At 47.5% G+C, this 17,840-nt stretch overlaps 1 protein-coding gene across 11 annotated transcripts in view; it reads left to right on the top strand.

The window, feature by feature from the left end:
- The window catches only part of ZNF618 (zinc finger protein 618), an 83,438-nt gene that overhangs the window by 60,069 nt on the left and 5,529 nt on the right, over positions 1–17,840 (top strand). For 4 of the 11 annotated variants that reach the window (XM_042878681.1, XM_042878677.1, XM_042878683.1 and 1 more), the window contains 5 exons: positions 671–859; positions 4,092–4,175; positions 5,233–5,289; positions 12,310–12,387; positions 17,163–17,264. In XM_042878681.1, the coding sequence (XP_042734615.1) occupies positions 671–859; positions 4,092–4,175; positions 5,233–5,289; positions 12,310–12,387; positions 17,163–17,264 (510 nt within the window). The remainder of the gene's footprint in view (positions 1–670; positions 860–4,091; positions 4,176–5,232; positions 5,290–12,309; positions 12,388–17,162; positions 17,265–17,840) is intronic. The other 7 variants (XM_042878678.1, XM_042878687.1, XM_042878685.1 and 4 more) reach the window with 5 other exon arrangements.

The following is a 17,840-nucleotide window of genomic DNA, read 5'->3' as shown; positions in this document are numbered from 1 at the left end:
AAAATTCCCGGTGATCCTCAGTGTGCATTGCAGAGACTAAAATGTAGGTCGGATCAATTCAAAGAGCATATCCCAGTAATACTTGGGATTTCTCCATATGCCACCAGCATTTGTGTGGAGATGGGGACCAAAAGGCCTTTTCTGACTTGCAAGATGAGAACTCTGCCTCGTAATTCATTCCTTTGTATTATGTTAGACAGACAAGGAGTGTAGCTGTGAATCTGTGCTGTGAAGGATATGTGTAAGGCTCAAGGAACAAAGGTGTAAGCTTCTCCCTGTGCAGAGCTCTGACTGGCACATGAAAAACCTGCACTTGGGGTTCAGTCTCTTCCTGATAAAGAAATGGAGCACAAAGATGCAGGTACACCCAGCCAGGCCATGGAAGTCAAGTAGGACTCCGAGGTGGATGGGGTGATTCCTACTGCAGGAAGAAGGGGTTGGTCACATAGCAGTTAAAGGTGTGGAAGGGAACTAACTCAACTTCAAGAATTGTCCCCTCCGGTGAGTAGGGAAAACAATTTTGTTACACGGGATCAGTGAATCCACAGATGCTGCAGGTCCCCATGCAAGGGATTCGTGAGCATGGCTGTTAGAAAGAACCCTCCCAGCAGGCACACGAGCTGGGAGCTGACTGACTGTCCACGCACTAGTTCTGAGTGTTCATATCCAGAGTTCTCTCGATCTCCACTCTTCGTGGCAGTGAAGACGCAGGGGAGCCAATCCAGCAAAAAAACACCGACTTCAATAAACCGATGTTCCACCCTCCTGCACCGCACCCCTCCCGGCGTCCCACCGACGTCCCAATCCCAGATGTTCCGCGCTCCAAATTCCGGATCCCCAGGAAGCAAGGCCATCACAGGTACCAATTGCCTTTCTACCGTCCACTTTCTTAACTGCTTAGATCCAGCCCTGTCCTGGGTTGGCTTTGGACCCTTGCTGGGCTCAGTCTGCTCCATCCATGACTGTCCCTGAAAAGTTACTCCAAGAAGCAGCTGAGGAGTTTAGATCCTTTAGCACAATATAAGTAAAAATTAGATCAGCAAGGTCTTTATAACCCAGTGACAAGTTTTTGTTCTTTAAAGCATCGCACTAACTACAAGGTGCAGAGAACCCTGTTTCAAATCCTGGTGTCACAAACAGGAGAGCTTTCTGACAAGGATTGGCTTTATTAGCTTGTCAGGTACAGGGATTTGGGTTGGGTCGTTTGGGATTTTTTTCAGCTTTGTTTGGCTTTTAGTTTTCATTTCTCTCAAGCTGATATTTGCAGGGTTAGGCCTGTGCCTCAGCAAGTGAGATGGAGTACAGGTGTTTTCTCAGTGCTCCGCTCCCCACAGGAACCACTGGGAGATAGGCTGGGCACCAGCAGAGATGGAACCACCGTAGAAGTGTCAGGAAACTCAAGGTAGATTCTCCTGTAGTCCCTGTTCTATCCTTCCAAACAAGATCAAATGTAAAAAAGAAAATAAATAGGATACGAGACATAGCATTCACGTGTCCAGGCAGCAGGGAATTGCTCGGGTATGTCTGTGGGGTCAGTTGATGAACACTCTGTCTTAGTGCAGAAGAAGGGATGATTAATTAGCTCCTTAAAAACCCCTGAAATGTTTGGCATGGACAGATGCTGGGAGGCAGAGATGGGAGAGGCCACAAGATGCTGTACAAGGTAGTTTTTGTTTGATTACACACATCCACAGCTGCCAGATGTTGTAGTGAGCAACCTATCTTACAGCTTGTGGGTCCCAAATTTCCATACTGTTGCTACACCTCTTAAGAATGTATTTGATTCGAGCCCTGATTTGGGGTCTGCCTGGTTCAACCAATTTAGTTGTTCAAGCTGAGGAACCGCTTTCATTTTTATGTAAACCTGCGATGACTTCTTCCAGTCTTGTGTCTCTTTCAGAAGCAGAAAGAGCCTAACTGGGTGTTACCGTGGGTCCAGATTTATCTAAGTAATAACTAAAAGGTGATTTATACACGCAGACATCTTTTTCCCCCGCTTCTCTAACCAAGAAGTATATCAGTACATTGGGTAAAAAACGAGCTGTTCTCTTCCTGTACGTGGGAAGGAATCTCACAACGCTTGAGTCTGGTACATCGATCTTCAAGAAACAAATACCTGCCTGGGGGTCCGACCATATCTGTCTGGTAGTGTGTTTTCCATGATGTGTTTCAGGGCAGCTTCTTGTACACATGCAATCTGAGCGGCAGATGGATTTCTGGTACAAATGCATTGACCATTACACTTATCAGGAAGACAGCCTCCAGAAGGGATGCCTTCCAAGTGCAGCAGTTAAAGGCACTCCATGTGGGCCTGGGTAGTGCCAGGGATGGAGGACTGCCATTCCACTGACGGTATATCTGCAGCCCCTTGGTGGACTGGCACTCTGCCTTTACAGAGAGTTTTGCTTCACATGCAGACAGTTCAGGTGCAGAGAGGAGAGAGAACTGGTGTCCGCTGCCCTCTTCTGTGCAGGGGGGGATACACTAAGATGCATTAAACCCGTTTTTTTTCTTACACCAGACATGATTGGGGATGAGGACAAAATCACCGTGCAAGTTTTTTACAAACAGTTTTGGAAACCTCCACCTCAATTTCACTTGTGACATAAGCCAGGATTTGAATCTAGGTCTCTTTAGGGATAGGTTGGCCAAGTCCCATCTTGTCATGGTTTTGTGCTCCCACTGTGCCATCTGGTTTGCTGGTTACATATGGCCTCTCCTTTCTGTTACTTATCTGTCAAAGGGGACAGACTGGATAATGTCTCTGGTTCCTTCTCAGCCCTGTTTAATGTGACTGTTTAATTGATTTGATTACCAAGTTGCCCTATTCTGCATTTTAGAAAGAATCAGTGCCCACTCAGCACTGGAAAAGTCCATTAAAGATTCAGGAGCCAAAATTCATGGGCAGATATTTTGCAGCCACATCAGGCAGAAAGGCTCTGTGTGAGAGCCTCGCTACAGCCCACAGCTGCCTGGGGTCTCAGTGTGAGGGAAGCATCACAGGGCTGATGGCTCCAGCTGTCTGCAGAAATACCAAATGACACAGTTACCCCAAATCAATTGGCAGCAGCCCCCGTCAGTCTTGAATTAAATATTTCTTTTCCCACATGCCCTCCCTGTGCAGTTTGCCCAGCAGGGCTTTGCTCAGCCACAGTCAGCTGAACCTGCTGGGTGACATATGAGAAGAGTCTATGCAGCACGGGCCACACACATTAGTTTGGCAGATTTGCCATTCATGTTGCTGATTTCCCGTTGATCCTTCGAGTCACCTTCCCAGATACTGCAAACCCAGTTGAAGTGAGGCAATAATGCACGCTACTTGTATTGAAGTTGTGCTAAGGCACACTGGGCTGAGAGGAATGGCTGGCAACTCTAACCCTAAATGTCACCGTGCAGTGACATTTCAGGACACTGCACCCCTGCCCACTCGAGGAATCCTTATATTGCAGTTACTGGGAGCAGCCCAGCCTTGTGTGTCAGCAGGGTGCCACAACAGGTCCTGCCTGCATGGCCTTAGCAGGGCAAGGCAGTGATGTTACTGTTGGCTGGCACAGCAGGGCAGAGGATCCACAAAAGCTTTTCCAGACAGCCTGTGGGTCCTCGCAATTTGAGCATTTCAGGATGTTTAGCAAAGCTGATGACTAGGAAGTATGGGGAGAGCTGGCATGGGGGTTCAGTAGGTGACACTCTCAACATCGTGGTGAGGACGAGAGTACCATCTGCAGATCTGGACACTTATGCCAGAAGCTTTGAGGGCTGCATGTTGTCTTCAGGAAGGGTGAGATAACAATTGCTTTTTTCTGCAGGCAGGAAAGCCATGATGTTTCTGGTTCAGCTAGGACTGGTTTTATAGGCTCCTTAACAGCCACTGCAGGCCACCTCAGCCACAAGACAATGAAAGAAACCATCTTATCTGTTATCTCTTCAGTGAATCTAGCCCATTTTCATCCAAAATGAGATGATACTGGACTTTTTGGCTGTATTCAGGGAATGCAGTTATGTGGCACAGAGGGAATGTTGTGTGCCTCCTTTCTGTGTAGTCCTATGTCCAGTGTTGGTCAGTCACCATCCCTGCTTTGTTCTCCACCCAGCAGAAAGTGCTTTCAGCAGGAGAGTGGAAGGCAAAGCACAGAACAACTTTGAAGAAACAAACAGCAACTCGCAGAACTCCAGCGGTAAGTGTGCTCACTGCCTCCTGCCATAGCTTCCCACATCCCTCTCCAGAACAGGAATCAGCTGCAATCGGTGATCATATATGTGAGGAAACTACTTTAAGCTTGCAAACAGCTGTACTTCCTGGGGTATCGTCCTCTTGTCGCTCCTCTCCAGGTTCATGATGATATGGAGATTCTGCTCCCAGGTAGAGTACTAAAGTACCTGGGTGGTTTTTTCAGTGGGGATCAAAGAGGTAGAAAAGGGGAATGTGGATGAAGATAAAGGAGTATTCATTCTTTGTGCATCAGAGAAGTATTTGTGAAGTAAATCCGTTTGCAACAAACAAGAGAGCTCTGAGGACCATCAGTAGAACAGCGGTTTGCATATTACAGTGATGCTAACTGTGACACTATATTTACACATCAGTGTAATTTGTGTCCAGCTGTTTGTGAGTTTGCTGTACGGAGGTCACAAGAGATGTGGAGATGTGGGAGCAGAATTTACCCCATTTCTACAACTCTCTTTGAATTTTAAGACCAAGTAGTGGTAACTAAACATAACGACTGGCCTGGACAATCTCTAAGACATCACCGTTTCTAGTCTTTACAAGATTTTCATACTGTCTGTGTATTCCTTTGACCTCAAGTGGAACACTGCCTCTCCCACACGCTCCCTAAATGGAGCTTAACAGACAGACCAGAAGTAATATAATTTCAGCATCTTGATGCAGAGATAAATAAATTGCCATTAGAAAAGTCTGGCCTCCTTCCATTCCCCATGCAAGGGCACCAAAACATGTGGTGTACACAGTGCTGCTGCCTGCAATGGACAGGTAAGGGATTTCTCCTTGGGGTGTGTTGCACCGTGTCTGCCGTGGGGGTTTATGTCTGCTCTGAACCAAATGAGGGGGCTCTACAACTGCATAAAAAGGGAGCGGAGGGGTGTTGGATTACCTGCTTACAGTAGTAGAGTGGGTGATATTGAATGGGCAAAAAAAACCAAAAAATTGTTTCTGAAATATTGAGTGTTGTTTTGGGAACCATCCTGTACTAACCCAAGCCTTCACCACAATTACAGCTGTTCATTCGGGGACAGAAAAACCTAAAGAAAAGAGATGTAAGCAGAACCCATCAGGTGAGCTCGTCTCTGTGTTTCAGGTACTTGTACTTTCCAGCCCTATCCCACTTGGGAAGCAGCAGTCAGGAGAGCTTGGCTGGCCAGGTCTGTGTGCAGTCAGCCAGGGCAGGCTGTTAGATGTGACAGAAGGCAGATGTAGTTCAATGACTGTCAGGAGTTGTTAGCCTGACTTGCTGCTCTGAAAGTGGCCGCTTGCCTCAGCAAGCCTGCTCCCCCATGCCGTGTCTTCTGTAGGCAATATGAGTGCTTTGTTTGGAGGGTTTCAAAGCCTTTACATGCACATCTTTAAAAGCCAGTGTGCTTTTTGGGCTTCTCACTTCTGTGGAGCCCTCTGAAAACAGCAGCCTTTGTTTTTTTTCTGTCAAGTAGAGTCTATGTCATTATGGAAGAGCTTCCTTCCTATCAAATAACTTGTACCTGAATTCAAGAAGGGTGTATTGTAAAACCTCCTGTCTGCAGACGAGCTCATGATAAGATGTTCAGGAGGAGAAAAGAACTTATAGCATGGGAAGAGGTCCAGGAACTGCTGACAAGAAGTACGCACAAAACTACTGAATGGCTGCACTGAATTGCTGAAGAAATCAGTTCTGCCTGAACTGGTATCAAATACTGACCCACTGTTGCTATGACATCTCACAGACTTTCCTCGCCATCTCCTTGTACCACCATGCTCATCCTTCTGAATCTGTTTACTGCAACTCTTAGTGGGAAAAAAAAACAACAAAGGCTTGAAATTCTTAAAAGTTGTGCGGTTGATTTAATACGATTTGCTCATCTTTCATTGTAAGAATTGTTTCTGCCTGCACCACAGGTATGGTCAGTTTATTTTGGTGGCTCAGTGAGAGAGCTGCTTAGGACTGGTTTGAGGAGATTTGAGCTCTGGTTGGAAGCTCTTCTTTTCTGATTTAGATAGCTGACATGCTTCCTACAAGCAGACTGGTGCATGGAAATGTATAAACTTCCCTTTCCCTCCTTCCTATGTCTTTCCCACATCTTCTTCCCTAGCCCTGCTTTTCCCTGTGATTCCATCTTTGTGCTCTGTCCTTTGTGTCTCATTCTCTTTTCCAGCTCTTCCACCAAACCGTCTCCTCTCTTTTATTTCTTGTGTTCTCAGGAGTTAATCTGAATGTTCTCACTGCTGCTACGCACTGGTGAATGGAGGCTGTGGAAAGCTCTGTGGACATATATGTGCTTGGGTGTCCAAGCAGAGGTCTCCATAACTTTGTTTTTGAAGAGCTGTCATTATATCCCCATTTGCTTCTTTCCATGGCTGTGTTTCGGTGGCTGGAACAAATCCCATGTGGCTCAGTGTTCATGTGTATGATGGGAACTGTTGGAATAGCTCTGGCAAGGTTGACTTGTCTTCTCTTATGCTCCAGCCAGCAGATTTCACACAGGCAGGGTAGCAGCTGGAGATAATGTGCGGAGAATGACAGGATGGACCCTCCCCTCTCCTTCCATCTGCTGCTTATCACTAGCTCTGCTGCTGCAAAGAACAATCCCCAGGTTTGGGAGGTGAATCCATGTCCCAGTTGAGCAGCCCAAGAGCTGCATGGTTTGGCCTGTTAAACGCTTGATTCTCTGTAACATTTGCTTGTTGTGGATGTTAATTTTGTGGTGTGTTACCAGAGAAGGTGAGCAGGTTCTTCTGTGGTCACTGAGCCAAATTATGCTGTGTCACCATCCCAGCTGCAGTACCACATGTCTAGGAGAGAAAGACAGTGATGGGGAGGATGAGCAGAGCAGAGTCAGCAGCTAACACTACTTAACATAGACTTGGAAGCAGTGCTTTGGAGAGCAGTAAGTGGGAATAAGGCAGCTAAAATGGAAAGTGTTGAAATCAAGATGTCTCTTCCCTGGACACAGCCCCACTCCTTGTCATAGGGAATTCAGGTACTGGTGTCCTTATCTGAGAAACCTGGCATCTTACTGCCCATAAAAAAGCAGCAGGACCAGATCTGCTTGGCAAAGCCAAACTTTGAGGCTGCACGTAAGCCTGTTAACATAGAAGGGGACCTTTTCCCATCAGGGCATGGTGATGCCACAGGGTGGATAGAGGACTGTTCATCTGCTGCCCACCTCCTGCAAGGGAGGGTTGGAAAGAGGCTGTACAGCTTCTTGATTTTTGGTGAAATCTGGGAGTTCTGAAGTGCTTTGAAAGTGCTGTCTGCTGAAATGTGTTTCCTTGGGCTGCCTCCGCAGTGGTCTCCAGTCACACAGAGCTTGTTGTTACTCACTGCTGAACCAGGCAAGGTCCAGAAGCAATGGCGTGGCCTAATTGTGAAAGATGGAACTGGCTTGTTGCAGTGTTGTTAATCATCCAAGGCAGTGCAAGGTTGCTTTCAGGAAAACACTCTTTGGTGGAGTGTCATTTTGCTGAGTCTTGACATACGCAGGGCTTTTCTGTACTAAATTCTCAAAAGGCAAAAAAAAATATTTGAAGGCCATCTTTTGTGAAATATTCCAGTGATTGTCATCCTGAGTCTGGTATGGAAAAAGCCCCAGAAAAGGATGAACATACGTGTCGTGCTCAGTAAGCAAGGCTGCTGCCTTCCTCTCTCCCCTCTCCCAGCAGAGCAGCAGAGCATTTGGCTGCAGCTGTGCAGCCTACTCCAGCAGAGGCATGGAGTACCCATGGGTGTGTTATGGACCAGACTTCTGGGTCCCTGTGTCTCACTTCTTGTCTGGCTTCAGAAAGCCTCAAGGGCAATGATTTGGGGTTTACAGCACAATCCAGCTTTAAACCACTGACTTGGACTTTATAGACAATTGTATGGTAAAATTAGAATTTGTATGGTAAAACAGGAATTTGTGGTAGCACCACCTTTAAGCTAAGAAGGATGAATGAAACTGCAAGGCGTCAAGAAGAAATGAAAAAAAAATGAGGCAAAAAGGAGAAAGTTCTTTAGTTCAGATAGCTTAAAATACAGCCTTTGGAAGAAATAAAAATCTACTGGAAAATGACAGCATTTGTTGATATCTAAACTTGCTAAATAAGATTTTTAGGGTATGTTCAATGAGGAAATCGAACAGAAATAGTGTGGTAGAGAGCAACGGTGTCTCTCCAGCTTAGCAGCTTTAGTTTAATGGAAAGTAGCAAAAATGCTCAGTGTAAATGAGCTTTAAACTCACAATCCGAATCTCTTCTGAAGGTTTGTTTGGTGGTGATGGGAACCCACGTGATGTCGGCTTGGTTTCTCTCTTGTTGGCCATACATCCTTTTCTATTCTTGATAGCGCTGCCATCACATCACCGTCTAGTTGTGTTTCCTTTGGTTGTGTCTGTGCTGAGGAGTCCACGCCAGCCCCACAGCCCTGGGTTTCTGTCCCGTGCTGTGGGACAGCCCTGAGTGTGGTGGCAGGACCACAGTTGCACTGGACACTTCTTTCTCCATTTGCAAATCTGAGAAAGAAATGGGAGTTTTATTGAGAACATGGGAGTTCATAATGGAAGAGAAGTCAAAGTAATACCAATACAGGGATTCCCTTCTTAGAGCATACTTGGTAGCACCTCTTTATGTAGCTCTTCTTTCGCTGTCAGAAGTGGGTGGTGGTGACAGAAGTTGCTTTGGAGAAATTCCCATCTGTTGTTGTGTGTGATGGCATTTCCCTAGGAGATTAATGCCTTTTGCATCGGTCTGTGACCAGTGTGTGCAAAGATGTGGCTCTGCTCTTCTCCCTGGCTTAGAAGTGGCATTGAGAGTTAGCATAGGAAACAGTGCTTTGTTTAAGCTGAGCACAAATTGTGCTGTTGCTTTCTCTTGGCCTGCAGGGCTTACTGTCTTGCTCCAGACCCCTGTTCACTGGAGATACATATTTAAAGCAGTAATAAACACACCTAATGATAGCCCTGGGGAGAGATGTTTGAAGCTGAACTGCCAGCACTGACCATTCCACATAGCTAAAGAGGCTGAGGAGATTTCAGCAGCTGCTGGTGCTTTGGGGTTTCTGCAAAAGTATTTGCAGGCAGCACCAGCTGTGCCACGTGATGTACCAGTGTGATGGAGCTCCTCATCCGGAGATGGGGAGGGGAATGCCAGCAGCCTGGCATCACTTCTCCTCGGCCCTCGGGAGATGTGTGAGAGTGCTGTGCTGCATACCATGAGTTGAGGGTTGCGTGATGCTTCTGGTTCATTGGTCAGGGCAAAGTTTTTTGCAGGATGCGCTGGTGGCAGTCAGTAGCTTGGAGACCTGCGAGTACTCCAGCACATCAGGGTGTGGGGTGGTATGCTCTGGGGGTAGCAGTACATGTCCCCAAGCTCTCCTTACATTCAGCAGCAGTTTTTTGCCTGTACCCAGCTCCTGTACCCCCAGGGGGCTCTGGGAGCTGTGATAGAGGTGTGAGCTGGAGCTGCAGGCATCAGGACCAGCAGTCAGTGTGTGTGCCAGCAGCTGCTCAGCAGTGCCAGCAGAGGAGGGAGAAGAGCCCATGCCAAGGGAACAAAGCACATAAGTTTACAGTGCCCAGCACTGCTAAGAGCCAGATGGCCCAAGAGAGAGCCAGGAGACTGTCTGAGGGACTGCCTGGATGTCCCTCCTTGGATGTCCCTGCCTGGATGTCCCTCCAAAAGCCACCTGGATGAGGTCCTGCACAGCCTTCTGTCATTGGCCCTGCCTGAGCAGAGAGTTTGAACCAGATGGACTCCAGAGGTCTCCTTTCCAACCTCAGCTGTGCTGTGGTTCTCATCAGAAGGGGCTCCTGTTGCTCCTACCATGACTCCTGGGCCCCTCAGCTACAGAATAGCAGGAGTTGGTTCCTGAGAAGCAACAAAGGGCTCAGGGAGACCAGAGATGTTTCCAGCAGTGTGGTTTGGGCTTCCTGGGCTGTCCTGCTGTGGATTGGAGGTCTCTGAGCCCTTTCTCAGCTAACTGCATGGCTATTCCTTGTTTATACACAAGGCCTGTTTTGGCCACCCAGCATGATCTGGGCTGCTGGGGAGCACAGATGTTCCCTGGGCCTTAAAGCAACAGCACAGAGGGGTCAGAGCTTTCACTGTACCATCACTGACCAAGCTGAGAGAGAAGGGAAAGATTCACTTTTGGGAGCAGACTGGGCATGGACTGCTCCCATAGGAGGACCTGTGTGTCCCCTGTTCAGCTTAGAGCACCAGTGGGGGACAGATTCCCAGCCAGGTGCTGGAAACCACAGTGTGAGCAGGGACGGTTTCTGCCTGCTTTCAGACACAGGCTGTCCCTTTCTACTCCCCACCTTCCAGCACCAAGGCAGCCCACTGCCAGCTCTGATTGCTCCCTGTGCTGTGAGCAGGGCGTTTGCAAGCTGACATCTCAAAAGGGCAGGGATCAGGAAAGCCCTGGGTTCATTACCGTGTGAATGCTGAGCGTCCCTCCCTCCATCCTGGGAAGAACTTCTGATTTGTGTGATGAATTTATATTCTATCTCCTGTTCTAACATCACATTTCTTTGTCTGTGGCAAACTGTGGACTCCAATGAATCTTTGTCGTAGAAAATGTTTCAGCATTTTGAGAACAGTAAATGAGTTTTCAAAAGCAGGCAATGGCTTTGTTACCAGAGCTGGCTGTTTCTGTAGGTGGAGGCTTTTGGAAATAAGATCAAAAGCATGATTCCAGGAATCAAAACGAGAGACCTTTGGAGTGCACTAAGGATACAGTGTGTTGTAGTCCTCTAGTCCACTCAGCTGCCATGTTTCTCCCTTTTCTTCAAAAGCAGTTTCTGAAGGAGGAAGGTATGGCTCACTGCAGCAAAACCCAGCAGCAGCAGCACCGGAAAATGCAGGAAGTTAAATAAAGCATTGAGCACAACTCAACAGCTGGGGCTGTTCCTTCATTTCAGGGGGCTGTGTGTTCTGGGGGGAAGGCATGGCAGTGTGTAACATTACAGCATATAAGTGCAGCTTGTATTGTGCTTGCTTTTGTGTTTTCCCCCTCAGCTCTCTGTTGCCATCTGATAAATTCAGTGTTTTGCTACCTGAGATAGACATCTCACAGACAGAGCCCAGGCAGGCTTGTACTTTCCAGTATTCTGGCTCTTCCACTCGGGATGCCAGTGCTTATACTTACATGCAGTAGATTTTGTTTCATTGATACAAACATGTTTTTCCTTTCAGAAGTTGATACAGGCTTATGGTATATTGTCATAGACTCTGTATGCGTAGATGCTCATGTGCTGAACGCTGCTTTGTCCACTCACCTGTTCCAAAATAGATTGGTGGCAGCGTGCTGATTTATCCAGAGGTTTCTAACAGGCTTCAGTGCTAACATAGCTCAGCTCCATGGTTTGGTGTTACATTTGTCAACTAACGCACTCAGCTAATTACTATTTAAACCAAGCAACTGCGAACATGTGCTGCTAGGTCAATTCAGCTGAAGAAATGCCTTTTCCCCACACTTGTTAGAACAGAACTAACCGTATCTCTCGGCACATGATGGAGCTCTGCCCCCAGCTCTCCCCTGGCTCCAGCTCCTGCCCACAGCTCTGGAACACGGCTCTGCTCTGCCTGCACAGCTCTGGGTTCTGTTCTTCCTGCCCCCGGCTCCGCTCACCCCACCTTTGTGCAGCCTGCCAGCACTCGCTGTGCCCCAATTTCACTGCGCTTCTCAGCAGCCACCAAAAAGAAAAGAAGCCACATCCTCAGGTGGCAATTCTCTGTTCCAACATCCTGAGCTACAAGATTCTTACATCCCAGTGCTCCTTGCCTTAGGGAAGTCAGCAGAGCCTGGTATTGCACATAAACAGATGTAGAATGCACTCACTGTGCTCTGAGGCTTAAAAAGAGCAAGGATGAGCTCCTGCAGATGTGAGCTAGCGAGGCCCAGTTGGAGCACAGCTTCTCAGGGCTTTGTGCAACCCGACACTTATGTGCCCAGCCCTGGAGAGCCCTGTGGCCATGCCCCAGCCCTCTGGAGCTGCTGTGACAAACACACAGCTGCAGTGATACTCATCTCAGGCTGTCCCACTGCTGCACAGACTGAAGTACACACGGGTGCTGATTCCCCACATACTCTGTGTAATTCTTCTGAACTGATTTTTCCCAAACAGAGCCTTACACCTGTGGAGCTTGTGGAATCCAGTTCCAGTTTTATAACAATCTCCTGGAGCACATGCAGTCCCATGCAGGTAAGCTGGGCACCTCAACTCTCTTAAAGCAGAGAATGACATTCTGCTCTGATGCCTGGTGTTGGCCCTGCTGTATGTCAGTGGAGCTTCATAGCATCATAGAATGTGAGCTTCCCACGCTTACAGTTTCCAAAGCCCCAGGAGCGTCACCTTCAGCAAAAACATCCTGACTGGCTGAAACAGCAGTTGCAGCAGTGTGAGGTGTGTGTGCTCCCTTCCCTAGGAAGAGAGGAATTCTGCCATTCCAGCACATCCCACAGCTCTTCTCTTTGCTCAGAGACACCCGGGGAATGCTGCTTTATAAGCACTGCTCCCACAGCAGAGGAAACCTCTCCTCCCACAAGCAGGGCAGTTCTCATTCAGGCAAAGCAGAATGCTCTCAGGGCAGCAGAGCCTTGGCCCACGCGAGTCCCTTTCTCTGCTTATGCCTCCTGCAGTTCTGCAAAGGGCTGAGATGTGCTCTCAGAAGTGTTTGTCATTTTAGCAGTTGTGTTTATTTCCTTCTCTACAAAAGAGAATTCTGAGGAGTAGTAATTCTCCTACTTTATTTCTAAGCCACCTTTTTTGTTTCTATCTCAGTACGTAAAAGAAGATTCTAGCATTTCAAAGCCAAAGCTGTATCAGACAGCATTCAGAATATTCAAAAACATAGAAAAAAGGATATTTTTGATATACACAGACTTTTTTCTCTATCTTGATTGAAAATTGAAGTGAATTATGCAGGTTTACAAAGAAATTCACCTCTGGCAGACCTATGCTCTCCAACAGAGCTGCTCTGTTGCAGTGCACATTCAGTGCTTCATTTGTGCTCACATTGCAGGTAAGCCCTGAGCAATGGCAGGGTAGGATAGGTTGCTCGAGGAGAAGTGTGTATTCCATTCTGTACCAGCAATCTTAATCAAAGCTCTTATTTTGTTGTATTTTAGTTTTAGTCTTCATTTTAATGGCACTGTTCCCGGGGTTCTCCCTATGTGCAGTTCCTCAGGTTCTGCTCCTTTGGCAAATCATAGTGCAGGCTCTGTGTGTTATTCAGCAGCTACTTTATTTACTATCTTTGCAATGCTACGGGTAGGCTTTCAGGGTGGTTTGTTGTAAGACAGCAGAAGCTGAGCTTTTTGGATGTTGCTTTCTATTAGAGGATGAACTGATTGGTGTGCAGTGCCTAGGCATTGTGCTGCTGAGCAGCAGTGCTGTGCTCAGGGCTGGTGCTGCTCTGTGGTGCTGGGGTCTGTTCTTGCCCTTCATCAGTGGTGATTCCTGCTTGCCTCCTGTGCCCTGGCTGTCCTTGTTCTGGTCCCTGCTGAATTATGGTGTTAAGTGACACCGAGGAGCAGCAAAGCACGGGCTGAGCTTGGTTATGAGGGTGAGAAGGGCAATCTACTGGCAAGCGGGGAGCTTCCAGAATGTTGAGCTAAGCTTTCTGCAGCTTCTTCCTCCTCGCTTCCTTACAGATGATCAGTGGCTCATCTGGGTTGCAAAGGGATCAGGTGTCTGTGATCTGAGTCCCACACAGTGCTACCTATACCAGTGGGTAACCCCCTCTCTCCAGCTCAGTGTTACTGCCATTAAACTTCATTTTCCCCCCTTTTCTCTGTCTTTTTGTAAGACGTTGTTCTGCTTGTTTGCTTCCCCCCAAACATTCCTCACTTACTGAAGCACTTTCTCCATACTGTGCCCTGGGAAGCAGCCATCCCCGTGCGGTGCAGTGTGTGCTTGTGCCTCGTCCACATGGGGAAGCAGCAGCCTTTCCTGCAGCTCTATGTGTCTGTACCATTGGGTGTTTGCTACTGTGGGAGAGGGCAAAATAAAGTGAACAAAGTGAGAGCTACGGCCAGCTTTGGTGGCTGTCTGGTTCTGGAAACTGAATTCAAGCAGAGCAGCAGTGAAGGCGACACAGTGGAGTTATTGATCCCAGTTTTGTTGCCTTGTGGTCTGTTAGAACTTGGAGATTGGCAAATCCAAGAAGCACATCAGCACAACATCTCTGCAACCTGGGGAGGCAGAAACCTTACTGGTTAGCAGAACTGGTGGCATAGGATCCCCTTACTGGGAACACTGGCATAGTAACCATTTGTATGCCTGTGTTCATAATATATTTCATGATGGGTTTGGAGATCCAGTGAGCCCATAGGTGTCAAATGCTCCCTCAACTGAAGTGTTTGGGTCCTGCTTGTCTTCCTGTGTCTGATCTGAAGGGCTCATCTCCTCCAGCTGAATGCAGCAGTCCACTGAGCCCCTATTGCAACTGGTCAAAGGCAGGGAATGTGTTGCTGGCTGTGAGGAGCCAGTGCAGGGACCTGTTGGCTCCTGAGTCATTCAGAGAGCTGAGCCTGGAGGCTAAAAGGTAATAAGGAGAGATTATAGCTCCATAAAGCAGCTACACAATGAAAAAGAGGTAATTAGAATGCAAATTGGAGGCTGAAAGGCAGAAGTAGAACAGTAGAACATCAGGAGAAGGAATTTGTTCTGTAATTACTGTACAATATACAGCTTTAACTCCCTTTAGGGTACTTTGTTCAGGTTGAGTGCTACGGTATAATGCCCCTCCAACTGTCTAGAGCTAAAAGAATAAAAAGACAACTAGGCAGAATCTGGATTAAAGGATTGGAGGCGTGAAGAAACATTACAGACCCATGATCTGCGTAGTTCACTGACTGCCCGATAAGGAAGATGAGACCAAAATGTACAAATTTCATTAATGCCACACTGAATGCCAGTGGATATTTACACACCATAAACCCATTATTACTGTAAAATAGATAAAGAGTTGGGGAGAATAAATTCAGAGGTTTTCTCTCCCCCCTCAAGCCCAAGATAAGGAAACCTTCATGTTGGTACCTGAACAGTGAACGAAGTTAATAGCCAGCATTCCTCATTTTCCTTTGTCTACCCCTCAATGCGTGGAGTTGCAGCCACTTGTGATATTGGGTCAGGAGCCATCAGGGTCAGCAAACACTGCAAGTAGAGCAGTGTGTTGTACCTGATTGCTGGCATTCACCTCCTGCTCACTGTGTCTCTACCACACATGCGAAGACCACCTGTGGCTGCAGTGCTGAGCTCAGTGATGCTCCCCAGCAGCATCCCCAGCAGCTGCCACAGCACCCTGAGTGCCCTGGGCACGTGCATTCCTTGGGACAGCCCCGCGTTCTGCCCTGGTTGGGCTCTGGTTCTGCTGTGCTCTGGATTACTGTTAGGTCTGTTCAGGGCTCGTAATAACTGACCATCAGCAAGGTTTGTGCATGCCTCAGTGACTGTCATGCAGAGCTGCTCAGATTTGACAGGACTTGCTTGCAAAGAAGAGGGCAGTGAAGTTTCACTGTCTGATTGCTGGTCTCAAGATTCTTGACAGACTCCCTTCTCTGCTGGCCCATTGCCACACATAAGGAGAGCACCTTGGCTCTCTCCTGCTTGTTGTGGTGGAAGCCCCGCTGCCCTGCCAGCAGCAGGTGAACCTGGTGGCAGAGCAAAGCCCACATCCCTGTGCGTGCCGTAATAAAGCATCCTTCTAATTCATATGCTGCTGTCTGGAGCACTGGGGCTTCAGTTCAGTGCATTCTGGTTTATGTAGATGGCAGGTGTTGCCATCTGAGCTGGTCTTCTTGAGTTTGCTTTAAAATCAGTGGAGAAGTCATTGACTCCAGGTGAGTTCAGAGCTGTTGGATCTCCTCCTGCAGGAGGAACCTTGTTCTGAGGGAATGAATCACGCTATTAGCCTGTGTCACACTATTGAGAGTAAAAAAAGCTTCAAAGGGGTCACCTTGAGTAGAAGCATTGTAATAGAGATGTGCAAAATTAGACAGGGTGCGTCAGCTGTGATAAATAAAGCATCGGTTTTGGCTTCTTTGTTCTTTTAATTCCATCTTTCTGTTCAGCTTGGTCATCAGTCTCTCCACCTTCCTCCTTCCTTTTCCACCTCTTTTCATTATGCACTTTAGTGTAGCATCAGAGGCTGTTACAGAGCGCAACTTCATAGTGGAGCATACTAACAACAGGACGACTCCTTGAGGAGGGCAGTTCTTGGTGCACAGGAAAGGACATGGATATGATGTGGAACTTAATGATCTTGTCTGCATTTCCTGGAAGAATCTCTTCAAACTGGCAGTCAAATTGTTTATCCAGCCATATAAGAAAATGGGAATGTAACACACAGACCCCCAGGAGATCGTCTCTGCAGCCATGGGGAGGCATGATCACACTCCACAAACTTTTTATTCCTTTTTGTTTCCAGTCTCAGGCAGCAGTGAGCAGCCCAAGAGAGTTTGGCATCTCTCTACAGTGACAAAACAAGCATCTATGACTATTATAATAAGATTATTAGATACAAAGGGATTGAACATAGCTTAAGAAACAAAGTAGTTCAGTAGAGAAAGGGGAAGCTCTGGATCTGCAGAAAGACAGACAATAGGATGGAAAGGTAAATGTCTGCTAATCCTGCTTTCATTTGAAAGAAGCATATTGCACAGGTCGGGCTGCACAAGGAACATCTATTCTTTCTGATGTGCAGCTTGATTGAGAGACAGTTCTAAAGTTGTGCTGGTGCACGGGAAAAACTATTGTCATTACAGCCACAGATGGGAGCTGATGGAGTTCAAGTCCAAAGTTTTCAAGGTTACTGACAGTACTGTGCCATCTCTGAAAAACGCTTACTGGCTACAGACAAACAGTAGATTGGTGTCACCTTAGTGAGGGACCCAGCAGATGGGTATTGTTTCCCCTTTGTGTTTTAAGCATCAGTACCTTGTACTTCTAATACCTCCCTGTTTCTCACTCCGCAGCTGACAACGAGAACAATATTGCCTCTAGCCAGCCCAGATCACCTCTACCTGTTGTTGAAGAGAAGTGGAAACCGCAGCTCCAAAGAAATAATGCTAACAACAGTACGTAGCAGTGTTTGCTTTTCCATCTTGGGCTTACCTGTCGGCTTTAAGAGTGGCTGTCAGGTGTGCAGCAGTGACTTGGACACGCACAAGGCTCTTGTTTTCCCCTGCCTGCACTTGATTCCATCTGCAATTCATGTACCACCCTGCAGAGCAGAGACTGCTTCCATTAGAAGAGCAGTAGTATGCAGAAAGTATTGGGAACTCCAGGGAGGCTGTTTGTAGGGGAGGTGCATTTGAGAAAAAAATGTGTCTGATCCTTGGTCAGACTTCCCATTTCCGGTGTTAAGAGATTGCTTCATTTCACCTGGTATGCCATAGGCATAGCCTGCCGCTCCCTGCCAATGTCTGTCTTTGTCCCCAGCTTGTCCTGCAAGGTTGCACTTCTTGGGAAATGGTAAAAGACAGTTTTTTGGGAAAGCATCCTCAGCACTTGAGCTGAGCATCCTTGGGGAAGGGTGATGGGAAAACACGGAGCCTTTGTGTTCTGCTGTGGCCGGAAATGGCACTAATGTTGTCCAAAATGAGCCACAGAAGATGGGAGCTGCTGGAGACGAGAGGAAAAAACTTCAGCGC

This window comes from Lagopus leucura, unplaced genomic scaffold (genome assembly GCF_019238085.1).
Source record: "Lagopus leucura isolate 7727_CA_CO unplaced genomic scaffold, USGS_WTPT01 Super-Scaffold_100022, whole genome shotgun sequence".
Lineage (NCBI taxonomy): Eukaryota > Metazoa > Chordata > Aves > Galliformes > Phasianidae > Lagopus > Lagopus leucura.
Note: the sequence above shows the minus strand (reverse complement) of the source record. Positions and strands in the feature narration are given on the sequence as shown.